The 26,579-nt window shown below is 59.9% G+C and overlaps 1 protein-coding gene across 1 annotated transcript in view; it reads left to right on the top strand.

The window, feature by feature from the left end:
• DPP6 (dipeptidyl peptidase like 6) overlaps positions 1-19,317 on the top strand; it is a 490,977-nt gene extending 471,660 nt beyond the window's left edge. Inside the window, exons 19-26 of the mRNA XM_054726673.1 lie at positions 356-425; positions 3,778-3,972; positions 7,367-7,421; positions 12,585-12,696; positions 14,665-14,723; positions 16,186-16,258; positions 16,353-16,426; positions 18,365-19,317. Coding sequence (XP_054582648.1) covers positions 356-425; positions 3,778-3,972; positions 7,367-7,421; positions 12,585-12,696; positions 14,665-14,723; positions 16,186-16,258; positions 16,353-16,426; positions 18,365-18,514 — 788 coding nt within the window. The 3' untranslated portion in view covers positions 18,515-19,317. The remainder of the gene's footprint in view (positions 1-355; positions 426-3,777; positions 3,973-7,366; positions 7,422-12,584; positions 12,697-14,664; positions 14,724-16,185; positions 16,259-16,352; positions 16,427-18,364) is intronic.
• Positions 19,318-26,579: the final 7,262 nt, after the last annotated feature.

Consider the following 26,579-nt stretch of genomic DNA (forward strand, 5'->3'; position numbering starts at 1 on the left):
CGCGCCAGCCTGTGCACAACAAGAGAGAGAGTCCCAGGGTCTCCGTCGCCCCCTGGCTGCCCTCGGGCCTCACGCCTGCCCCTCCATTCCTTCCTCCTCCACTAAATGGCACTTGCAGCTGCCCCGAGGGTCCACCCCTCCCGGCCTGGGTCCTCTGTGAGCAGAGAGAGCCGGTCTTGCTGTGTCCCAGTTCATTCTGTTTGCGAGATTGAACTGAAGCTTCTAATGGAGACACTGAGCCTCAAAGATGTTGGGTGACTTGCCCAAAACCACACAGGGAGCCCCAAGCCACCCTGGCCCCTTCCTCCCCGGTCACGCGGCCCTGACCCTCCGCCTGTGTTCTGTGTCTGCCCAGGCCTGTCCATGCAGATCCTCAAGCCCGCGACCTTCACGGATACCACGCACTACCCGCTGCTCCTGGTGGTGTGAGTACCGCCCCTTCCTCCTGGGCGCTCTCTGGGCACTGAGTAACCCAATAGAGACTGAGCTCTTAACCAGAGGACGGGAGGGAGAAACGCTGGTGCAAAGTAAAAGCTTAGGTTAGCCTTCAGCCACCGCCAGGTCCTCTTCAGTGACGCCACGCGTCAAAGGGCCACGGGCTCGCAGGTCCGAGCCCGTCCGGCGGCTGCCGTGGTGTCGTCAGGCTGACAGTGTGCAGAGCTGATGGCGAAGTCGGACCCACCCGGCAGGACAGGGGGGCTCCGAGCCCCGGGAGGCCCGGCAATGCAGCACTGCCCACGCCACCCCCCGGCCAGAGGTTGTTTCCAGCCACAAAACTGAACCCCATGCATTCGCCAACAGAGACTTATCTCAGACACGCCCGGGCTCCGAGCAGGCCCGGTCCGGGTGCGAGAGCAGCTGGGTGAGCTCTGCCCTCTGCGGAGATGTGCTGACCAGGTCCAGCCTGAGTGCCACGTGCCAGTGCCGTGCTGCACCAGGTGCTGAGGGTGGCAGTGCCCACTCACCGCAGGGAGCACTCTTCACGGTCAGCACATCTCTGTATGCGCCCGCCCGCCCCCCAACACACACGGCCCGGCCTGTGGGCGCAGAGAAGAGAGAGCCCTGAGCCTGCCTGTGGGGAGCCAGCGGGCTTGCTTGGGAGGGGTCAGCCTGGGGCAGCCCTGGGGTGTCCAGGGACCACAGGGACCACACCTCACAAATGTTGGGGAGGCCGAGGAGCGGCCACCTGGCCCAGCTCCTTCCTGGGTCAGGGCGCTCATCCAACGGGAATGAAAGGCGGGGCCAGACGGCTGCCGGCGGGTCCCAACCTGGTTCTCTGCGCCCCTGACCACTTCCTCACTGTCTGCACACGTCAGCGCTTTGCCGGCCTCCACACACCACACACCACACATATACACAGCACACACCACACATATACACAGACACACACCACACACATATACACAGCACACAGCACACATATACACAGCACACACCACACATATACACAGACACACACCACACACATATACACAGCACACAGCACACATATACACAGACACACACCACACACATATACACAGCACACACCACACCTATACATAGACACACACCACACACATATACACACCACACACATATACACACCACACACCAAACATATATACACAGCACACATATACACAGCACACATATACACAGGTACACACCACACATATACACAGACACACACCACACACATATACACGGCACACATATACACAGACACACACCACACACATATATACAGCACACACCACACATATACACAGCACACAGACACACACCACACATATACACAGACACATACCACACACATATACACAGACACACACCACACACATATACACGGCACACATATACACAGACACACACCACACACATATATACAGCACACACCACACATATACACAGCACACAGACACACACCACACATATACACAGACACATACCACACACATATACACAGACACACACCACACACATATACACGGCACACATATACACAGACACACACCACACACATATATACAGCACACACCACACATATACACAGCACACAGACACACACCACACATATACACAGACACATACCACACACATATACACAGACACACACCACACACATATACACAGCACACAGCACACATATACACAGACACACAACACACATATACACAGACACATACCACACACATATACACAGACACACACCACACACATATACACAGCACACATATACACAGACACACAACACACATATACACAGCACACAGCACACATATACACAGCACACATATACACAGACACACACCACACACATATACACAGCACACAGCACACATATACACAGCACACATATACACAGACACACACCACACACATATACACAGCACAGACACACACCACACATATACACAGACACACACCACATATATGCACACCACACACCACACACATATACACAGACACACATCACATATACATAGCACATACCACACACAAACACACACCACGCACCACACATATACACAGCACACACATATACACAGACACACACCACACATATACATAGCACACGCCACACACATATACACACAGCACATGCATATACACAGACACACACCACACATATACATAGCACACACCACACATATACACACAGCACACGCATATATACAGACACACACCACGCATATACACACCACGCACTACACACACAGACACATACCACGCATATACACACCACATGCATATACACAGACACACACCACACTATACACAGCACACAGTACATACCACACATATACACAGATACACAGCACACAGATACACAGATACACACCACACACCACACATATACACACCACACACTGCACACATATACACAGACACACACCACACATATACACAGCACATACCACATGCCACACACCACACAGAAATATACAACACACACAAAACACAGATACATCGCACATACCACCACACACCACACACGTATACCCAGACACACACTACATAGCACGCATCACACAAAAACACACAGCACACACTGCACACCCCGCCTGCCCTCCCTCCGTCCCTGGCAGAAAGCCCCGGGGGCAGTGATGGCACCGGCCGCTCTCAGGGTGGCGCCACCACCTGCCGCTGCCCCTGGCCTCCCACCCGCTCACCTGCCCCCACCAAGGAGAGCGATTTAGGAGCCGCCCACGCCCACGCCCACGCGTGCACGGGGAGTTGCTAAACTTGCAGGTCCCCATTTGGAAGGGCCTGTTGGCAGCCAGGTGTCTCTGTGGTGTGAATGCCGGGCCTCCGGGCCTCCGGGCCATCCGCCAGCCGGGGGTGTCCCCGCGTGGGGGCAGGAAGACGGGCTCAGTGAGCGCTGGGGCTCTGCCCCCAGGGAGCGGGCTGCCTGGCTCTGTCGGAGGCGCAAACGCAATGGCACCGGTGGGCGTGGGCGCTGTGTCTTCCGAGTTACCGAAAAGAGACTCTCTTCCGACCTGGGTTCCGCTCGGGCAGCAAGCCTGTCCTTGTCGCTCAGGCCCGGCGGGCGCTGAGGCACACAGGCAAGGCACCGGGCGGCCGGAGGGCGTCTTCGTCCCACACCAAGGCCCTTCGGTGACTCCCGGCCGGTGCCCGCGCTCCGAGGGCCTCCGCACACACCATCATCGCCCAGGGGTGGGCACGATGCCACCCCCCACCCACCTGGGAGACCAAACTGGGGCGCGGAGGGGTGGGTGGCGCAGGGGTCGCGGCCCTCCAGGTGAGAACCCCGGTGCCCGCTGTCTTCTGCAGGGATGGCGCCCCGGGCAGCCAGAGCGTGGACGAGAAGTTCGCGGTGACCTGGGAGACGGTGCTGGTGAGCAGCCACGGCGCCGTGGTGCTCAAGTGCGACGGCCGGGGCAGCGGCTTCCAGGGCACCAGGCTCCTGCACGAGGTGCGGCGGCGGCTGGGCCTGCTGGAGGACAGGGACCAGCTGGAGGCCGTGCGGTGAGCCCTCGCGGGAGGGGGCGGGGGTGCATTTCCTCGCGGCCTCTGCTGTCTTTCTGGTCCGCGTACACATGTTGCAGGCAGCATAGTCCCAGTGGGCACGCCGGCGAGCAGAGCCCTCCCACATCACGGCTCTCACGCAGCCAGCTCGTTGGAGGTTTAATAATAAAACCCGGTGCAGAGGCCGAGCCCTCGCCCGTGTCCACGCCCACCTCTGCCCCCTCACAGGAGGAGAGAGAGCACGTGAGCGAGGGTGGGTCCACACAGCGGGTGCCCCGTGACAGGACAGGGCCCAGGCCCGCCAGGTGGCCGGTCAGAGAACCTGCAGCCTGAAGACCGGCAGGTCTCCTAGTCACTCCTCGACGCGCCGGCCAGGGTCGGCGGGCCCGCGAGTGGCACAGACGGGAGCCGCTCAGCACCAGGCATAAGCGCTCGCAGTCACGACTGAGTTGGTTGCTGCCCACGAGGAAAGGACCTCGGGCCCTGTGCCCGCTGCCCCGGCCCGGCTCGCAGGGTAGGAAGCGCTTCACGGACGTCTGGTGCGGGGGTGGCAGTGCCAGCAGACAGACCACCGAGAGGCCCACGAGCCGCAGCCTCAGACTCACGTGCTCAGAGTGACAGAAGGGCAGGAACACGTGAACAGCCCAGACCCAAACAGGGGCCTTGGCGGGGGCGCGGAGTGTGCTGCTGGACGGTGCGAAGGGCCCGGAGCCGAGGCCTGAAGCGGCTGAAGGACTGAGCGTGCGGCTCGCCCCTCCCCCGTCCCCCCTGCCAGCATGCCTGCGTGCTTTCAGGCTTAAACGATTTCACGTCACTGCCTTTGCAAAACACTTCCTCCCTCGTTTTAAAAGGGTGGATGGCCGTGGTGTGCACCAAGTGGCCAGTGAGGGATGGATGCCGCTCTCCCCAGGGAGTGGCGGGTGGTGGGCGCTGGGCGGCATGTCCAGAGCCCTGTGTGTGCCAGACAGGCCCAGAGGAGGGAGAAATTTCTGAAGACCCCATGGTCCACGAAGGTGCAAGGACATTAACACACACACATGCACACACACACACACACACACACACACGCGCGCGCGCGTAAGGAAGGGTGTTGGCTCTGCGAGCTCAGGGTGGCCAGCCTCAGGGCTGCTGGATCCAGGACCTCACAATGCTGCCAAAGACCCAGGCCCTCGGCATCTCCACTCAGCTGATCACAGCACCCCCAGCCTGGGCTGGTTGTCCTCACGTGCACAGAATGGCTGCCAGGAGCACGCCATTGCATGCTTCTGCATCCACCATCAGTAGGCTAAGAAGGGGACCACTTCCAGAAACTTCCAGAAAGGAAGGAAGGAGCTCCCAAAAGCACCCAGTACAGCGCTCCCTACATCTCCTGCCCCCTCTAGAACCCAGAACCTGCCGGGACATGCGGGCAGTTGTCCTGAGGGAGCAGGTCCACCGTGGGCCTGGGCTGGGCTGCGGGAAGGAGATTGAGGGGTGGGTGCCAGGCCAGCAGCCAGCAGTGTCCACCACAGAAGACGCCTCAAGCTGGGCGAGCAGTGACAGTGGACTTCGTCAGTAGCTGTGGGGCTTGCCCTGCAGGGTTGACAGCAGTTTCCCTGACTCACTATCCCTCCTCCTCTGTGCCTTTCTGCCCCACCACTGCCTCCTCCTGTCTGACCCCCCGACCCCCATGGAGCACAGGGGCCTCTGCGGTCACCAAGGGACACGATGTCCTCTGGCCACGTGGCCGTGTGGCCATGTCTAGCTGGTCCCCTCTGCCTCGGGGACAGGGGCAACAGGCATTTCACACAGTATTTTCTAAAAATAAGGAATTGATCTGCCATCTGTCCAAAATCAAAGCAGAACCTGCTCAGGAAAAGCAGTCAATTGAATCGAGTGTCCCCCTCCCACAGCTCACAGGAACAGGAGCACATGGCCACTGCACATACTTGGCCACCGCACACCCACGGCCACCGCACTCCCATGGCCACTGCACCCCATGACCACCGCACTCCCACGGCCACCGCACTCCCACGGCCACCGCACACCTACGGCCACCGCACTCTCACGGCCACCGCACACCCACGGCCACCGCACTCCCACGGCCACCGCACACCTACGGCCACCGCACTCTCACGGCCACCGCACACCCACGGCCACCGCACTCCCATGGCCACCGCACACTCACGGCCACCGCACACCCACGGCCACCGCACACCCACGGCCACCGCACTCCCATGGCCACCGCACACTCACGGCCACCGCACACCCACGGCCACCGCACACCCACGGCCACCGCACTCCCATGGCCACCGCACCCCATGGCCACCACACTCCCACGGCTACTGCACACCCACGGCCACCGCACACCCACGGCCACCGCACACCTATGGCCACCGCACTCTCACGGCCACCGCACACCCACGGCCACCGCACTCCCACGGCCACCGCACTCTCACGGCCACCGCACACCCACGGCCACCATATGTATGCGGGCTTTCAGGAAGCTGAGGCCTAAAAGTTCAAGTCCAAGAAAACTCTGCTAAGCTCTGTGAGGGTCCAGGTCTGTGCTTTCATGTGTCAGAGAGAGAGCCCTTTCATTTAAGACACCACAAGGCCAGGCCAGCACCCAGCTCCCGATTGTCCCACGGTCCCCCATCATCCTCCCCCTCCTGCTTTCATCCTGGGGCCCACGTGGCACTGTCCTCCTCAGGTGACAAGCGCAAAGTCCCTTCTCAGGCCCAGCCCCTGAGCAAAGGAAGTGGCGGTCATGGGAACAGCTGGCGCGGGCACAGCCCCGGGTGCACACGCTGGGTCAGAGGAGGCAGTGGGCGGGCTCCTGGGGCCAGCCCTCACCCCAAGGACGGGCAGGGCTTTGCCAGCAGGTGATGGGATGCCCATTCCAAACAGAACGTTTTGGGAGCAAAGGCTGGGGTCATGCTGGGCACAGGCGGGGGCCGTGAGGGGCAGGAGGGGCAGGCGGACTAGGAGGGTGCTAGAAACACTCAAACTGTAATTTGAGGAGCAGTGACTAAAGGAAGCACAAGGCGGGGAGCCCCTGCCAGGAGCTGGGGACAGAGGACGCCTCAGGTGCGGGGAGCCCAGCTCCCTGACCCCCAGCCCTGCACACAGAGCTGGAGCCCCCTTTGACCCTGGTGACCCCGGAGCCCCTCCCAGCATTGGGTGGTTGGGAGTCCCATGGTCTGAGTGAAGGTGGCACAGGAGGGCAGGGACCCCTGGGGCCTGGAGCCCCCGGGCCTGGCGGCTCTGCACTCAGGGCTCCAGCAAGCTCAGGGCCTGGACGTCCTCCAGAGGCCTCGCAAGGCACCTCGCGGTGGCACATGCACAGACTGCCATGTGGGCGACGGCCAGAGGCCCGACGCTGTGACTAACCCTCCTCCTCTCGGCTCCGCAGGACGATGCTGAAGGAGCAGTACATTGACAGGACGCGCGTGGCCGTGTTCGGGCAGGTGAGCTGCGCTTTCCTTTGCCTGATCACCCCTGACATTCGGGACGGGGACTGGCACGCCCCACCCCCAGGCCCAGGTCAGGTTCACTGGAACGTCTCGGGTGGAGCAGTGTGAGCACTTTGTACACGTGAGGGTGGCGCTGGGGGCTCCCTGGGGTCCCGGGAGCCGGGGGGGGGGGGGCGCTGCCACCGGGATCTGTGGACTCTGGCTCGTGGACAGACCACCCCGTGGGACGCTGCTCTCGGCAGACCCTGGTGGGCCATGGGGCTCTCTGGGAAAAACCCACGCCGCGGGCTTTGTCTTCTGAAGCCGTGCTTGGCTCAGAGCTAAACTGGGAGTGAGGTGCAGAGATCCCCCACTGTCAGCACCCACCCCCAGGTGGTACCTTACTCCTTGGTGGCCCTCCACCCACACGTCATGTCGCCCGAAGCCCACGGTCCGCATGAGGGCTCACGCCCGGTGCTGATCATGCTATGGGTCAGGACAGACGCGTGCTGACCGGAGGGTTTCATGGCCCTGAAATCCCCTGGGCTGCACCCACTCGTCCTGCTCACCCCACCGGGCGGCCTTCCTCCTGGTGAGGCTGTGCCTCTTCTGGGGCGTCCTCCGCTGGCGGCTGAGCCGGCCATGGCCTTGGCACCGGCCGCCATGTTCTTGCTCTCGACCAGACTTGAAAAGGGTATCACACTTCAGCCACGCCAGAGGGTAAACATGCATCCATCACCATCTCTCCACCAACAATGTGGGGGCTCACTATATTAAAATTACAATCTGTTTTATTTTTTTAATCTTTATTGTTGAAAGTATTACATATGCCCCCCTTATCCCCCATTCATCTCTCCCAGCCCGCCCCCTGCCCCCCGCCCCAGGCCTTCAGCACCCTGTTGTCTGTGTCCATGGGCCATGCCTATATGCAGGCAAGGTCTTTGTTTGATCACCGCCCACCGCCCACCCTCCCCGCCTTCCCTCCGAGATTCCGCACTCTGGTCCATGCTCCCATGTCTCTGGGTCTATTTTTGTTCATCAGTTTATGTTGTTCATTAGATTCCACATGTGAGTGAGGTCATGTGACGCTTGTCTTTCTCTGGCTGGCTTATTTCGCTAATTACAATCCAATGAGGATGCAGAAGCCACATGAGTTCCACAGCCTGAGAAGCCGGGCAGTGCTGCTCCAGCGGGCGGAGGAGAGCGCGTCTCGGGTTCCTCCCTGTCCTTTCAGGCGCCGTAGCTCATTTCTTTTCAGTGTGAGCAACGGTCCAGGTCAGGATGGACCCATCACTCACCTGCTGAAGGCATCCTGGTTAGCAATTACGAAAAGGCTACTGTAAGGAGCTGTGTGCCGGTTTTGTGTGGACATACGTTTGCAACTCCTTTGGGCAAATACCAAGGCGGGTCACGTGGTGAGAGTTTAGTTCTGTAAGACACAGCAGAGCTGTCTCCAGAGAGGGTCTGCCCCCGGCAGGGAGGGCCGTCCCCGCTGCCAGGGCCTCCCAGCACGTGGAGGGGAGCAGCTGTGTTTGTTAAGAACAAACTGCAGAATGGCTTGAGGACATAGGTTCCACTGACAATGCATGGCATTTGGCAGGAACCAAAAAGATCTGCTGTCATCAGACAAGATATTCCTCCCCCATTGAAGGGACACTTCCTACCTAATAAAATAGTATTATGCAAATTGACCCTAACTCTGCTACACCCACAAGCCACGCCCACAAGCCATGCCCACCAGCCAATCAGGAGCAAATATGTAAATAAACCCAACCAAGATGGCTACAGCCACAGAGAGCAGGAGGGAGGCTTGGGTTTCCCAGGCAACAGAGGAAGACAAGCTTTCCTCCTTCCCTTGCTGGCCTAAGCCTCCACTCAAGGCTACAAAGTTTCAATTATAGAAGGTAAACAAATCCAAACAGAAATGGTGGCAGCTATTGAGCTGGAAAGAGCAGGAGGCAAGGGTTTCCCCCAGCAATGGAAGAAGCCAAGCATTCCGCACACCCTGGCCAGCCCAGGCCTCCACTTAAGGCCACAAAGTTTCAATGATAGAAGGTACACAAACCCCAAAAGAAATGGCTGCTGGCCACGGAGTGAGAAGGAGGCTTGGCTCTGCTCCAGGCTACAAAGTTTCAATTGTAGAAGGTAAATAAATTCCAGATACCAGGGCCTCCTCTTGAGTCACCAGGGGGTGTGGCTGGCCTGAAAACCACCACAGGCTCCTCACTCAGGCTACCCCACACCCCAAGGGAACCCCCACCCTGATCCAGGACACCCTTCAGGGAAAACCAGCTGGCCCCCACCCATGCACCAGGCCTCTATCCTATCTAATAAAAGAGTAATATGCAGATTGACCATTACTCCAACACACAATATGGCTGCCCCCATGTGGACACAAGATGGCCACCACAAGATGGCCAGCAGGGGAGGGCAGTTGGGAGGCACCAGGCCTGCAAGGGAGGGCAGTTGAGAGGGACCAGGCCTGCAATGGAGGGCAGTTGGAGGCGATCAACCCTGCAGGGGAAGGCAGTTAGGGGTGACCAGGCCGGCAGAGGAGGGAAGTTGAGGGCAAACAGGCTGGCAGGGGAGCAGTTAGGCATCAATCAGGTTGGCAGCAGAGTGGTTAGGGGGTGATCAGGCTGGCAGGCAGAAGCAGTTAGGGGCAATCAGGAAGGCAGGCAGGCAAGCCGTTGGGAGCCAGAAGTCCTGGATTGTGAGAGGGATGTCTGACTGCCCGTTTAGGGACCGGGCCTAAACGGGCAATCGGACATCCCTCGAGGGGTCCCAGATTGGAGAGGGTACAGGCTGGGCTGAGGGACACCCCCCTGCACGAATTTCGTGCACCAGGCCTCTAGTTTATATATAATACTAGTGGCCCGTTCACAAATTCCTGCACATTGAACAGAAATTAATCAGAAGAAATACTTTAATATCGCTATTCGCCCTTTCTCTATAATAGAGGTGTCAACCAAATTCACAATCGACAATGACAGATCGAAATACACCCATGCGATTGGCACCAGCAAGAGCTTTATATGTATGGCACATGCGCGTGTCAACTTAGCCTTTCATAGATATAGAATAAACTTGCTTAATTAGACCTGCTTTCTGATTTAGCTAAACTTTCTCCAGCCCAGTGAAGCACCCCAACTTCTCTTTCAGGTAATTGTCAGCAACACGGCAGTAAATATCAGCACAAAGCAGATTATTATTATAGATCACGCAGGGAGAACAGAGGGTAAAATATTTAACTGCAGCAGTGTTTGACTATATCCTGCGCAGTGAGAAAACCTGAAGTCATTTTCAAGTTCCACCATTTCTTACTTCTTTCCAATCGGGTCAAGTTTCTAAGCTTTCTAAATCTCCGTTTTCCGGCTAATGAAAAGAAAATAGGATTCCACTGAGTCTCCTATCTACCTACTCCAGGACTTATGTGAGGATCAAATGAGATGAGGCTCATGAAAACGCTTCACAGACATTTGGTTAAAGTGTGAAATGTTTGCACCTAATAATAAAGCAAGTTGTGTTCCTGGGCTGAAGAAACTGCAAGGAGGCTAGTCACTAGGAAGAGGAAGCCGGGTGTTGCTACGTGATGTCATTACCCGAATGGACACTTAGCATATTAGCCTTTTATATATAGAGATGACAAGCTTACACATTCAGGCCATCAACTGTGCATTCTGTGGGGGTGGGCAGGCCTGGGCTTCATACAGAGTCTCCAGCAGGAATGTGGGTTCTCAACACCCACCCTCCCACACCAGTACCCATTTGCTCACACACACTCACACCCTGACACACAGTCACACAAACACAACCATACACACACACGTTCACAATCACACATACTCATACACTCACACACAATCACACACACACATAAACACAAACCCACATACACTCACACGCATTTACATATTCACACACACACACTCATACACACACAATCACATTCACACACATACTCATGCACATTCACACACTCATACACAAACACACGCCCATGCACACTCACACATACACAAACACACTCACAGAAACACACACTTGTACACACACACACTCATATACAAATACTTGCTCGTGTACACTCATACACACACGCACACACTCATGCACACACACACAAATTCATCTACAAACATATGTTCACATACATTCATGCACACACAAGCACATACTCAAACACACCCACTTACATGCAAACACACACTCACATACAAACACACGCTCACACACACTCACACACTCATGCACACACAGCTTTAACAGTTCTCCCCATGCCCTGGTTCTCTTGGCCTTGGTCTCTTCCCTCTAACCTTTGCTCATCAGAACATCATATCTGTGCCCCTTCCTCTGGGTCTGGGAGACCAGAGCACATCTGACCCAGGAGTCTGTAGGCACCTGGCAGGTAGGAGTGTCCCATTTTGCTGTCTCTGAGAGGCACACATGGAAGCCAGGGTCTTTCATGTAAACCCCAAGGCAAGGATAATATCAGAACTTAAGGAATGACCCCTGTGCAGGACACATGTGGATGTCTGTCTCGTGGCCGTCCTCAGACCCCGGTCCTGGTCGGCCCTCCCTCAGAACCATGGAAAATCACAGAGTGGATTGGCTTTGCCTGTAGACAAGGAGTTGGTAAGAAACACGGTAAAAGATGCTCCGAAGGGAAGGACCTGATCACAGCCCTGTGCCCACACAGCCCTCCGTAACCTACGCCACAACCCCACCCACTCACGTCACCCTCACAGCACTGGCACTCAGGCCCAAAGGGGCCCAGCCTTGCATCATGTCATATTTAGATGGCAAGCATTTGCCTTTCCTTTTTTACCTCCCTGGAAAAAATTTTTAAAGATTTTTATTGATATTAGAGAGGAAGGGAGAGGGAGAGAGAGAAACATCAGTGAGAGAGAGAATCATTGATCAGCTGCCTCCTGCACACCCCCTACTGGGGATCGAGCCCACAACCCGGGCATGTGCCCTGATTGGGAATCGAATCATGACCTTCTGGTTCGTAGGTCAATGCTCAACCACTGAGCCATGCCGGCCAGGCCCGGAGAAATATTTGAATTTTTTTTCTAAGCAGCTGCATGAAAATGGTTGCTTGAGTGGCCAATGTGTCTGAGTGTTTTCATGGCTGCATTACGGACATTTACCCCATTAACTGTCCTTCTCTCCCAGGACTACGGTGGCTACCTGAGCACTTACATCCTCCCGGCGAAGGGAGAAAACCAGGGTCAGGTGTTCACCTGCGGCTCTGCTCTCTCTCCAATAACGGACTTCAAGCTCTACGGTAATGCTCCTGCCGCCCACACCACCAACCCCTCCCGTGACCCCGCCGCCTCCCCTTCAGCTCCGCATCCCGCCAGCCCCCGCCTCGGGCACCCACGGTGGATCATAAGCTACACGGGCTGTAGGGCTCATGGCAAAGCTCAGAGACAGGGAGGCTCACACCCCTTGTCCTGGTGCCGTGAGCCACGCGACCAGCCCTGGTTCTCACCCTGGCCGCAGTGGGCGCAGGGAACCCGGGCGAGCCGGTGAGAGGGAGTGCTGAGACCCTCACGCTGCTCTGCCTCTGCTCCCGGCCTCAGGGCGGGGCTCCGCGTGGGCTCTGTTCCCGGGGACCTGGGGGGCAGACGGCGGCGCAGACGGCTGCAGTAAGAGTGGTGCAGCCCTGAGGGCTCAGCTCCGCTCTGCCCTGTGCCCGCCTTCCTCCGGGCAGTGTAGGCGCCGACCAGTGCCTGTCCCTAGAGAGAGGGGCTTTGTCGCTGGCAGGAGCCAGAGACCAGGGATGGGTGTCAGGATAACTCACTGTGGAAGCAGACGGAGAGCAGACCTCCCAGGTGTGGGCGCCAGACCGCTGCCTGGGCACAGGTGTGGCCCCGTGCCAGTTTCGGGGTTGAGGCTCCCTCCCTCCCCCCCTCGGGCCAGCCAGCCCTTTCCTCTGAATGTGAATGGCTCTGTGGCACTGACCCCCTTTCTAAAGCGCCATGCGGCACCCTCCCCGTGCCCACGTCACACCCCGGGCCCACAGAGGCCCAGACACCTCGGTGCATCCAGCAGCCAAAGGCTCCACACTGCCTGTGACAAAGTTCTCCTGCAAATGTCCACCTGCCTCACCCGAGAGCTCTCGGTTCAATGTTAATCTTCACGTTGCCTTTCCCACGGGAATACGTGGAGCATGTTTTAGCATCTCAGACTCAGTGAGGCTTCTTCAGATTTGTAATCACGCCGTTTCACATGTGCCCAATCCGACCCACCAGTGTGGCCTCCGCACCTGACCTGTCCCGTGCCCACAGCACCTGACCCGTCCCGTGCCCACGGCACCTGACCCGTCCCCGTGCCCATGGCACCTGACCCGTCCCCGTGCCCGCGGCACCTGACCCGTCCCGTGCCCACAGCACCTGACCCGTCCCCGTGCCCGCGGCACCTGACCCGTCCCCGTGCCCACAGCACCTGACCCGTCCCCGTGCCCGCGGCACCTGACCCATCCCCGTGCCCGCAGCACCTGACCCATCCCCGTGCCCACGGCACCTGACCTGTCCCCGTGCCCGCGGCACCTGACCCGTCCCGTGCCCACAGCACCTGACCCGTCCCCGTGCCCGCGGCACCTGACCCGTCCCCGTGCCCGCGGCACCTGACCCGTCCCCGTGCCCGCGGCACCTGACCCGTCCCGTGCCCGTGGCATCTGACCCGTCCCGTGCCCGCGGCACCTGACCCGTCCCGTGCCCGCGGCACCTGACCCGTCCCCGTGCCCGAGCGGGGCGTGGTCTCTGCTGCTGACCGAGGGCGTCCCGAAACCTGTGGACGCTCTTTGGGGCACTTGGCTGATGGAGCCTGGGCCGGGCCAGCGTTTGGGACAGAGCAGACAGGCCGAGACCAGACGCGAGTGCACCCCGCTGGGAATGGGCGCTGTCCTGTCCTGTCCGTCCCCGGGGGTCACACTCACCAGGCTCCACGTCATTAAGCCGCCGCCGTCCTGCCTGACGCCACCCAACCCCAGCATGCTTAAACGTCGCTGCAGTGCCACCCGATTTCCGTATCAGATCCAAGGGGTCCACATAGGATACTTTCAACAATAAAGATTTAACCAATAGAATAAAAGCTCCAGAAGAATAAAAACAAATAAAAAGATCCAAGAGGTTGAGTTTGGTTTTTAAGACAAACGTTTGCCAGGAAGAGGAGGTGAGCCCGCCCCACCAGGGCCCCGTCGGGGCTCTGGGCAGGGGTGACGCTCTCTTCCTCTGCTCCTACCCACCAGCGTCGGCATTTTCCGAGCGGTACTTGGGCCTCTACGGACTGGACAACAGAGCGTATGAGGTAGGCCCCGCACAGCGCCACTTGGCCACTCGGGGACGTTGATGAATTCCCCCCATCTTCTCTGAGTTCCTCTCTCCCTCCCCTCCCACCCCCGGCCCAGCCCGAACCCGCGCTCCCTCCAGCCTACGGTCCTCTCCTCCCATCGGGAGGACCGACCACCCGCCGTGTACATTCTGTGAAAGGAGGTGACTGTGACCCCTCGGTGGGTGTCATTCTGACTCTGGAACTTAGGGGCCAGGAGAAAGGGGGAGAGTCTTTGACAGAGGATCTGTCCGTGGTCCTTAGGTGTTGGGTGCACAGGCCTGGCTCCTGCACCCAAGGCTGGTTCCGGGGACAGGGAACTCCTGCCGCCACAGCCACCGTGGGGACGGCACACGGCCCTCCTTCACCAGGCGCAGCGACAGGCCAGGCTCGGGCTGCAGGGCAGGGCGGGGCCCGAGGTTGAACCTTTAGCAAGGACAACAGAACTGAGCCCCCGGGTGGCCCCAATGTCACCTCCCCTGAGCCAGCACTCCTCCACCCCTGTCTCCATCCCTGTCTCCATCCCTGTCTCCATCCGAGGGGAGCGGCGAGCATCCTCCATCCCTGTCTCCATCCCTGTCTCCATCCGAGGGGAGCGGCCAGCATCCTCCATCCCTGTCTCCATCCAAGGGGAGCGACCAGCATCCTCCACCCCTGTCTCCATCCCTGTCTCCATCCGAGGGGTGCGGCCAGCATCCTCCACCCCTGTCTCCATCCCTGTCTCCATCCGAGGGGTGCGGCCAGCATCCTCCACCCCTGTCTCCATCCCTGTCTCCATCCGAGGGGAGCGGCCAGCATCCTCCACCCCTGTCTCCATCCCTGTCTCCATCCGAGGGGTGCGGCCAGCATCCTCCATCCCTGTCTCCATCCCTGTCTCCATCCGAGGGGAGCGGCGAGCATCCTCCATCCCTGTCTCCATCCGAGGGGTGCGGCCAGCATCCTCCACCCCTGTCTCCATCCCTGTCTCCATCCGAGGGGTGCGGCCAGCATCCTCCATCCCTGTCTCCATCCCTGTCTCCATCCGAGGGGAGTGGCCAGCATCCTCCACCCCTGTCTCCATCCCTGTCTCCATCCAAGGGGAGCGGCCAGCATCCTCCACCCCTGTCTCCATCCCTGTCTCCATCCCTGTCTCCATCCCTGTCTCCATCCGAGGGGTGCGGCCAGCATCCTCCATCCCTGTCTCCATCCGAGGGGAGCGGCCAGCATCCTCCACCCCTGTCTCCATCCCTGTCTCCATCCGAGGGGAGTGGCCAGCATCCTCCACCCCTGTCTCCATCTGAGAGGTGCACGGGAGGGAAGGGAGGCTTCCTGAGGTGCTGTTTTCACCGCGGACAGAAAGCCCCGTCCTGGACCCAGCGTCCGAGCCTGGCCCTTAATCCTCGGGGTCTCCCACACACACACCCCGCGCTGGCCACTAACTGTCCCCTCGCCCTGCGTGCAGATGACCAAGGTGACCCACCGGGTGTCGGCGCTGGAAGGGCAGCAGTTTCTGATCATCCACGCGACGGCCGATGGTGAGCACGGAGGAGCCCTCCCTGTGAATGGTGACAGCAGCACCCCTGCTGGTGAGCCGGGTTCAGACACACTTTCCTCTTTCCTTTCCCACAGAAAAAATCCACTTCCAGCACACAGCAGAGCTCATCGCACAGCTCATCAAGGCGAAGGCCAACTACAGCCTGCAGGTACGGTGCACCGCTCCGGGCTGTGCTTGGAGGACCGCCCTTCCCCCAGAAGGAACGGCGCTGTGGATGGCGTATGGCCTCGCACTGCCCACACCTGGCGTGGCCGTCGGCGTGGGCAGGAGCGTCCCACAGACAAAGCCTGGGCTTCTTTTTCTACTAATTATGATAGTTCGGTCCTGCATGTGAGCTCTGCTTAAACCCCGCTAAGCCTCCCCTCCCCCCACCCCACCCTGTGTGATGGGCAAGGCCAAGCAGCAGCCACACACAGCAGTGGGGCACTGTGTCCCTGGCGTGTGGAACGGGGGCTGCCGTCCCCGCGTAGATGACAGCAGCTTGGCGGGTCCCGCCAGCCACCCTCTAGGCAACACATGCTCACCAAACACCAGCCAGGGCTCCAGAGTGGCCTGTGTCTGGGCCGTCGTTAAAGACCCCGCCCTCCTGAGATCCCACCAGCCTCCTGGCATCAGCTCCGACTCACAGCCCAGCTCTTTCGAGAGCAATGCCACGCTGCTTCCACCTCCTCCCTGACCACAGGGTCTTTGGGGAAACAGGCATGACCCCGACGTCTTTTGGGGTCCAGTAATAGGTGGGAGACGTCCTCAACACCCTGTCCCTCAGAGAGCACCTGGCACTGACCTTCACCTGCCTCGGTTCCAGCCCCTGGCCTCCCACAGCGCTGGCCTGTGAGGGGCACCTGGGCTGGGCGGTCAGGGAGAGCTTCGCTCAGGTGTTTGGCTCAGGTGTGCTGACTGGGGAGGGAGGCCTGGTTAGTGTGCCTGTGTGCTTCCTTCTGAAATGATCGGATCGTAGGCTTGACAAGGGCTGTGGGATGCAGGCATGGCCGATGGGAGGTAGGTCTCAGGGGCTGAGGTGGCCACGCCCCAGACAGAGGCTGCCATATCAGCAAGGCGCTGAGCAGGACTCCCCCAGACCCACTCAGGTCGAGGAGAGGGAACCCACGAGCAATGCCAACCTGCAGGCACAACAAGCGCCTTAGCAGGAGCTCAGTGAATCTGTAACAGTGGCGGGGGGCGGGGGGGGGGGGGGGGGAGGGGCGGGACCCCAAGCAGGAGGGGCCACTATTCCTACAAGTTTCTTTTCTCTCTTTTCTCTCTTGAAGTTTAACACACATACAGGTGTCCCCAAAATATGCATGCACACTTTAACAGTGGATAGCTCCATTTTGAAAATGAAATCTATTTTCATAAACACCGCCTTTATAATTATTCAGAGTGTGTGTATACATTTTGGGGGCACCGTACTTAATAGCTCAGTGACAGCATTAAAAAATACTCTAAAATAAAGTGAGTGCCATCCTTCAGAGACACATTCCAAACGCAGGTGTGCGGAAAGAGCGGGGTTTCCAGGTCTGTTAACTTGGCTTTGAACCCCAATGGGACAGGTACCTTTCTGTGGACGTGACGCAGCGCCCCTAGGGCACGGGAGGTATCATTACACCTGGCAATATTCCCGCGCTCCAGGCCTTGCGCTGAGTGCTCCCTGTTTAAGTCCCGTACAACTTTACAGCTAGATTCTGTCTGGGGCATCTCCACTGACACAACCGGGAACTTAGCTGTCCACGGCCGCGCGGGGAGTGTGAGCCAGGAGGCCTAGCAGATGGCGGCCCAGGAAAGCTATGGAGAGAGTTATAACTCGGGTTGCAGAGAGCTCGACTCCGAGCTGCGGCCCCTGCGTCGGTCCTGCGCATGGATTCATGCTGCAGGGTCCAGACCGCACGGAGGCCGCCGAACCCGGTCGACGCCGGGTGCCCCTGCCTCTGGCTGGGCCTCCCGGGGCGGAGGCACCGAATCGGGTAGGAAATTCACTTGCAGGCTCAAGCGGACCTGCGGCGCCCAGCTGTGTGGGGCTGCAGCTCGCCTGCGCCCGCCCCCCCCCCGGGGAGGGTGGGCAGCCGGTCACTTCTCGCCTTCTTTGCAGATCTACCCGGACGAAAGCCATTACTTCCACAGCGAGCGCCTCCGGCAGCACCTGTACCGCGCCATCGTCACCTTCTTCGCGGAATGCTTCCGGGTCCAGGACAAACCCCCGGCAGCCCCGGCGAAGGAGGAGGAGGAGGAGGAGGACTGAGCGCCTGGCAGCCCCACAGTGTGGCTCTCCCTGGACCAGGGTTGGGCTGGGGACCCCGCCCCCGCTCCCGAGGCGCTGGGGTGGGGGCGGTGCGTTCCCCTTCCGTAGCACGTGCGTCTTGGGCCCTGAAGGCAGTTTTGCTTCAGAAACCAGCTCCTTCCCGAGTGGAGATGCCTCCTCCCTCCCACGCGCCCCCAGGGAGCCCGGGACCCTCACGCATGCCTCCTGCCGGCCACACAGCGGCAGGTGCGCCCGCGCCCCCAGGAACCAGGTCAGGGCGGAGGGCAGGGAAGAAGTTGGCCGGCTTCTCGCCGTCTGGTGGCGGCGTAGCGACCCACCGCCCAGGCACCACGTGCCTCTGATGGAGCCACGCCGTGGGAACCCCAGAGCACAATGCCCAACCGCTCCCCCTCCGCTGCCTGCTCCTCTGTCACCGGGAGTCAGCCCTGTGCGCCGCGGCGCTAGCGGCGAACCTCACGGAATCAATGCGTATTTTTCTATGGTTTTTACCTGACATGGTCTGCGGCCACGGGGTTGCTTCTCTGTGCTTGTTTTGTTTGTTTGTTTGTTTGTTTGTTTGTTTGTTTGTTATCCTTGGTTTTGCTTCGTTTCCTTCCGTGGGTTGTAAGCTTCCGCGTGTTTGGAGGAAGAAACGGATGGGAAGTAACTAACCGCTCTCTCCTGAGTGGGCTTCAGACTTTAGGGAGATATTTCAAAACACCGAGGGGAAAACAGCCAACACCACTTACTAAAACAGGAAAATACATAAATAAAAGCTCTCCCACAGCTGCCCGGGTCCGGCTTGGATTCTCCTGTCCATCCATGTGTGCCCTTAACCCTCACCTTTCCTCCCTGTACGTTGTCAAGTCTGTTCAGATGCCATTTGGTTAAAAAAACCACACACATAAAAAGACAGAGTTGCCTCCCTTCCAAGTCTGTCCTGTGTGCTCGGGGACCGGAACCCTGGAGGAGAGGTGGCCTGTTCAGGCCGCGCCTCCTAACCTGGGAGGCTGGGTGCCCACCCTGCCGCCTTCGGGCAGCCATGTGGATGCCGTAAGGTGCCCCGCCCCACCCCACCAGAAGCACCGGGGTGCCCCTGCACGTGTCATTCTGTCGCACATGAAGACGGGCCTGTGTGTCAGGTGTGCGCTGTGTCCGGCCCTCCCACGGACTCACCCTGTCACCTGCATGCCACCTCCACTGTCTGCCTGCACACATGCTGGTGTGAGCCTGTCCCCGCCGCCTGGGCCCGCCGAAGCTCTTCACGCCTGAATGTCAGCCCCGGCGCTGGGGTCCCAGCCCGGTCAGCAGAGGTGTGGCCATGCCGAGGCGGGGCTGGGGTTTGGATCCATCGTGAGCGGCAGGAGCGGTGCTCCCCGAAGGTCTCCAGCACAGGGTGTTTCAGGGGCCACATCACGGTTTGTGGAAAGGATGGAAGTGCTGGCCTCAATCACCAGGGACATGACGTGGTCACACTTCCGCCGTCTCCGTGGGTCTGTGGGAGGGAGTGAGAACTGGCGTGGCGTGTGTGCTCATCCTATCTAATAAAAGAGTAATATGCAAATTGACCGTCACTCCAACACACAAGATGGCCACCCCCATGGGGTCAAATCTGGCCGCCCCCATGTGGTCAAAGATGGCCACCCCCATGTGGACACAAGATGGCCACCACAAGATGGCCAGCAGGGGAGGGTAGTGGTGGGCGATCAGGCCATCAGGGGAGGGCAGTTGGGGAGACCAGGCCTGCAGGGGAGGGCAGTTGGGGGGGGGGGGGGGGGGACCAGCCCTGCAGGGAAGGGCAGTTGGGAGGCACCAGGCCAGCAGGGGAGGGCAGTTAGGGGTGACCAGGCCAGCAGGGGAGGGCAGTTATGGGCAATCAGGCCAGCAGGGGAGGGCAGTTAGGGGTGACCAGGCCAGCAGGAGAGGGCAGTTAGGGGTGACCAGGCCAGCAGGGGAGGGCAGTTAGGGGTGACCAGGCCAGCAGGGGAGGGCAGTTAGGGGTGACCAGGCCAGCAGGGGAGGGCAGTTAGGGGTGACCAGGCCAGCAGGAGAGGGCAGTTAGGGGTGACCAGGCCAGCAGGGGAGGGCAGTTAGGGATGACCAGGCCTGCAGGGGAGGGCAATTGGGAGGGTCCAAGCCTGCAGGGGAGGGCAGTTAGGGGTGACCAGGCCAGCAGGGGAGGGCAGTTAGGGATGACCAGGCCTGCAGGGTAGGGCAGTTGGGAGGGACCAAGCCCTGCAGGGGAGGGCAGTTAGGAGGGACCAGGCCAGCAGGGGAGGGCAGTTGGGGGTGACCAGCCCTGCAGGGAAGGGCAGTTGTGGGGTACCAGGCCTGCAGGGAAGGGCAGTTGGGGGTACCAGGACTGCAGGGGAGGGCAATTAGGGGCGACCAGGCTGGCAAGGGAGGGCAGTTAGGGGCAACCAGGCTGGCAAGGGAGGGCAGTTAGGGGTGATCAGGCCAGCAGGGGAGGGCAATTAGGGGCAATCAGGCTGGCAGGGGAGTGGTTAGGGGGTGATCAGGCAGGCAGGCGAGCAGTTGGGGCAATCAGGCAGGCAGGCAGGCGAGCAGTTGGGAGCCAGCAGTCCCAGATCGGAGAGGGTGCAGGCTGGGCTGAGGGACACACACACCAGTGCCGCTGCCGAGCCCGAGGGCCCCAGGGCCAGTTGCGCCGCCACCGCCGCGGCACCAGTAGAGAAGAACAGGAGGTGGCCAGCGTGAGCCTGCAGCATGAGATAAGGCTCTGTGGGACGAATTCAATCAGCTGGGCACCGAGATGGTCGTCACCACGGCTGGCAGATCAGGGCGCCCCTCTCCCCGCTGCAACCCTCCCCATGTGGCGCCGGTCTCGGGCAGCGGGCTTTGGCCCAATCCACGCAAGCAAGACTGAGAAGTGGGGTGAGGGGGGCACAGCCTGGCCACCTGTGGGTCCCTCTCCACACGGGCCAGCTCCTTCGCTCTCCCAGTCCCGGCTCTAGCGACAGCCGCCTGGCGCGCCGGGCCGGAGGGTACTGCTCGGGAGGCCAGGGAGGCGGCGGAGAGAAACCCTGTGGACCTGCCGCCTGACCAGCAGCCCAGGACCCGGCACCACCAGAAACGGACCGGCTCAGAGCACCCCGAGCTTGGGGGGAAGGCAGCCGCCTGGGAGGGGCCTTGCCACCAGCCGGCTCCTGGTGGATCCCACCTCAAAGGAAGCTCGGTCTTTGGTTCCTTAGTTCAGTCTATCCCGGCTAAAGAGGAGCAGCTGGGCACATTTTAGGGGAGAATTAAGACTCTAAAACAGCGTGTTCTGTTCCATGGAGATTGCTACCCAGTTGTCTTAGGCCTAAATTCTGGGTGATTGTGGGGCCTGGCTCTGCCCCTGGGGCCTGCATCTTCCAATTGTCCCGTGTTTGTTGTAAGGGCCCGAAGAGAAGAAGGGGAACAATTTTTCGATGCAATGGATTTGACCAACAGACAAAGGCGAGTGCCGGGCTGTGTCTAATGTACACACAGAGACCCCAGCTCTAAGTCCGCCTGGCCAAAGGGAGCTCAGGGCCTGTTCGCAGAGCCTTCTGGGGTTTCTGTTTCCTTGCTGAGGCCGTCCCTCCTGGGAAGCCAGGGGCCCATGCTCAGCTCCAGCTCAGTGGGTCTTCTCCAGGCCCCTCCCCCTGGCTGGCCCCACCCCCACCCTAATCAGGGGCGGGGCCGGCTGGCCAACCTCCTGCGGCCCCTCCCCCCCGGCTGGCCTGGCCCAATCAGGGTGGGCTGGCGGACCCCACCGGTGCACAAATTCGTGCACTGGGCCTCTAGTCCTAGAATAAAACCCTATTTTACCACTCGGAGCGCTCTTCCTTTGCTTATCCTCCAGCGCGTCACGTGGAGAGTGTGCCAGTGGCGGGCGGTCTTTTAGGGGCCCACTGAGCCCTGCGCCCCCCAAGCCCCTGCACCCAAGGCAGCCCCCGTGTTGACCACAGACGGGGCGAACCAGTCCCACTGCCGGTGCCCCACACAGAGAGCTCTGGTGAGGCCGCAGCGCGGCCACAGTAAACCCTCGGGTTTGTGGACCTCCATTTAACAAACTGGATTTAATGGTCAAGATTTCCAGTCTTGCATCATTGTAACATTACCATCCTGTCAATTTTAAAATGCTTTTAACCACAATTTGCTTATAATTAACAGGTTAGATTTTTGTTATTAATTCACGGCTACTTGCTATTTTTTTAAGTAAGGTGTTTTCTGAGTTGAAAGGTACACTTTTTTTTCCTCATCAAACCCTTTGTTAAAACTTGTGAATAGATTAGGGCCATGGTCGGCAAACTGCAGCTCACGAGCCACATGCGGCTCTTTGGCCCCTTGAGTGTGGCTCTTCCACAAAATACCACAGGCCTGGGCGAGTCTATTTTGAAGAAGTGGCATTAGAGGAAGTTTAAGTTTAAAAAATGTGACTCTCAAAAGAAATTTCAATCGTTGTACTGTTGATATTTGGCTCTGTTGACTAATGAGTTTGCCGACCACTGGATTAGAGTATCTCAGAGCAAACGGCATGCTTTTGTTTGTTGGTTAATACTCGCCCCGGCATATTTTTTCTTTGATTTTTAGGGAGAGTGGCAGGTAGGGGGAGAGACAGAGAGAGAAGCATCGATATGAAAGAGACACATCAATCAGTTGCCTCCCTCACACGCCCAGGCGGGCGCCAGGGATCGAGCCTGCAACCGAGATACGTGCCCTTGACCGGAATCCAACCCCAGACCCTTCAGTCCGAGGGCCAGCTGATGCTCTAACCTCTAAGCCAAGCTGGCTAGGGCAACACTTACCTACAACTATAGTCTACATCTTTAAGTCCAAGAGCCACCGCCGGCAAACAGTGTTCGGGACGATTAGCAGGTGGCCGCCCTGCGTCACCTGCCCGGGTGCTGTCTCCGGACTCTCAGCAGGTCAGCAGGTGCCGTCCCCGCCCCGCCCCGCAGCGTGTGCATTTGTTCACGGCGCCCTGACGCTCACATTTACTCGGCCTATTCAGTATAAATTTAAAATCGCGGTAGCACATGTAGAAAACTCTTCTGTGAAAGTAAACTTTCCCTACATACTTAATTTTAACTACACAAATGTGTCTACATAAGTAAAAACATTGAACCAATTAATTTGTCAATTTTTTAACATATACATTCAGAAAACCTGCTTTATTATGTGACGGACTTTCTGCTTTCACGGCCACCCCCTCGCCCGAACTAGCCTGTTCCCGAGGTTTCACGACAAGACTTCCCAGCCGCCGCCCTGCGAGAAGCCCGTTCCCGTCTGGTTGTTCATTCGGCGAGTCTGGCGTGAACAGAGCCCAGCGGGAAGCAGGGGCGTCGACGAACTAAACCCGAACCCCCGAGCAGAGATGAGATCCCCGAGCAGAGATGAGATCAGTGCATGCACCCCACGGGGACAGCCGAGCCGCACCCCCTTCTCCACCCAGAGTCCCCTGGCGCTGGTGCCGAGGGCCTGGTCCCTTCTGCAAACCACAAGCTCCAGAGCAGCCGTCACTCTGAACCGTGCCCCCCACCCCCCACACAGACAGGGGATCCAAAGTCCAGAGCAGACCAGGGAGTCACCCCACCTCACACAGGAAGCATCTGAAGCCCGGCCTCCGGGGTCCAGAATGTCCCCCTGGGGTTCTGCACGTCCCCAGCACTGGTGCCCCAGCAGGGCCTGGCCAACACGCGCCAGGCCGCCTGGGGATGGGGCCGGGGTCTAGGTTCTGAACCAACGGCGAAGCTCTGCTGCGCCCGTCCCTGCTGGCTTCCACGCGGCGGCGCGGCACAGGGAGGAGCACGGGTCACGGCCGAACCTGACTCACCTCTAGCTCACACCCTCACCCTCCCGCCTGGCCTTCGTAAGAGACCCCGAGGCCAGGCTGACGACGCCCCTGATGCCCACGTGTGTGCACGCACACATATGTGAAGGAGCTTCTCTGGGTTCCCTGGCCCATCTGAGCGCCTGCTCCTCCGGCCGCAGAACTGAGCCGATGGCCCCGGCAAAGGCTTTGGCCCAGGTTTCAGAATCCTGGGCGGCCGGTTCTGACTGTGAGAGCAGGCTGGGGTAGCAGCACTTCAGACCGTACCAGAGGGTCTGCCCCCTTAGCTCCTGAGCAGCTCGGCCCCCAGGGGGCTCCCGCGGCCCCTGCCACAGTCCCCCCCCCCCCCCCCGGAACCCCCTTCCCATCTAAACGCCAGGTTCGCTCTCTACAGGACGGAAGAAGCTGCCAGAACACTACTTCTCAGAGCTTCCCATTTCCTGTGGGCCAGGGTCCAACCCCTTAAACATGACGTAACGTGTGTGACCCCAGGCCCCAATTTATTTTGGCAAACGTACCTCCCATTAGTGCCCCGACACAGAGCATCCTGCACATGCCCACGCCTGCCTGCTCTGTGCTCACGTGCACGCACACATCTTCACGCATGCACGCTCGTGCACACTCACATATACTCACTGACACATACATTCACATGTACATGCACACACATGCACAGCATCCTACTCGCGGACACGGTCACTGTCCTCTCGGTCTAAACAGCGTCTCTCACACCTGGGCTGGGTGGCGCTCTCGGGGGGCCCTGCGCGCTGTGGGTGCGCCCGCGGCCCGCTCCGGGGCCTGCCCCCCCCCCCCCCCCCCGGCACGGGCACTGCTGTGTCAGCGCTGGGCAGGAGGCAGCCACTCAGAATTGGCGCCGCATTCCTATATTGTAGTAAGTACCATAACGGCTGCGGACCGGGAGCTTGCTGGCCCACTGCTCCCAGCGTCCCAAGGGGAGTGACGTCGTCATCCCAGTCACGCTCCAGCCCGCCGCCCGGGCGCAGATGTGCCGCCACGGCAGCAGGAGCAGCGGGTGCAGAAGCGGCCACCGGGCGCCCCCCGGAGGCGGGCTCTGACCGGCCCCACAGGGAGTTCGCCCGAGCCGGGACGGCGCCGCGGTGTGGCCACGGTGTGTTGGAATAACAGGTTTGGTGTCGGTCTGGGTTTTGTGGTTAGTTTGTTGGGGGGCGGGGGGTGGGGGAGGGGGGAGGGGGAGAGGGAGGAATGGGGAGGGTCCCTGCCCAGGCGCCTGCAGAGAAGGCGGGGTCTCTAACTGGGAGCAGAAGCGGGCGTGGCTCCCATGGGCGCAGGGGCCGCCCCAGCTCAGGACACCGCCCAGCACCCTCAGCCCAGTGACCCTCCAGGGTCCGCGAAGGGGCTCCATGGTCAGTGTGGCCGGCCCGGGCGGGAAAGGGCTGGGGGCGGGGGCGGGCACTGAGTGTCGGGGGACAGATCCCGAGGGGAGGCCAGGCCCCTAGGAGCACTGCCCAGCATCCGTGTTGGGCCGTGACCCCGGGAGCCACGGGAGGACACGCTCAGGAGGGAGGCGTCCTACACGCAGGCCATTCGCTCTCGCGAGACCCCGTGGCCACCGCAGCCGGACGCGCTGCGGGTGTGGCTTCCACGCGGGTTTCTTTAGAGAGGCGGCACTTTTCACATACACGTCTGGCGTCGCAGAGACGTGACAAATTCATCCCGGCAGAGAGTGGGCCCGCCCGCCCCACACTGCTGTGACCCGATGGCGGGAGGTCTGTGGTGGGATGGCATCAGGGAATCGGGCGCTGCATAACCCTCTACAGACACTCGCGTTCCCGCGTTCTCCGCAAGCCAGGCCGGCCCTCTCTGAGCAAGGCCCTGGCTCCAAGCTGGAGGCCCCCGCGGAGCTGGCTTCTGTGCGCACCTGGTGCTGAGACCGAGAGAAAACCGTCATCAGCCTTTACCTGCAGGGTCAGCTCCAGGTGCGGCCTCACTGGCTTCCAAGCCCGGGTCCCCGCCCCCCCCCACACCCCCACCCCACCCCACCCCCGCATCGGGCCCTCTGCCCCAGCAGGCAGGAGGGGGAGGAGCAGGTGGGACTGAGCTCAGGAGCTGACGCAGGAGGCACCTGTCTGAGGGCCTCTTGGTCCCACAAGTCCCTGGACCAGGTCCTCAGGCCTGGGGGTCCCCGCCGAAGTGGAAACTCCTTCGTCCTGAGAGCGGAGACTGGTCTGTGGGCTTCGAGAGGGGCCCAGCGGGAGGGCAGTGCCC

Source organism: Eptesicus fuscus, chromosome 14 (genome assembly GCF_027574615.1).
Source record: "Eptesicus fuscus isolate TK198812 chromosome 14, DD_ASM_mEF_20220401, whole genome shotgun sequence".
NCBI classification, from domain to species: domain Eukaryota; kingdom Metazoa; phylum Chordata; class Mammalia; order Chiroptera; family Vespertilionidae; genus Eptesicus; species Eptesicus fuscus.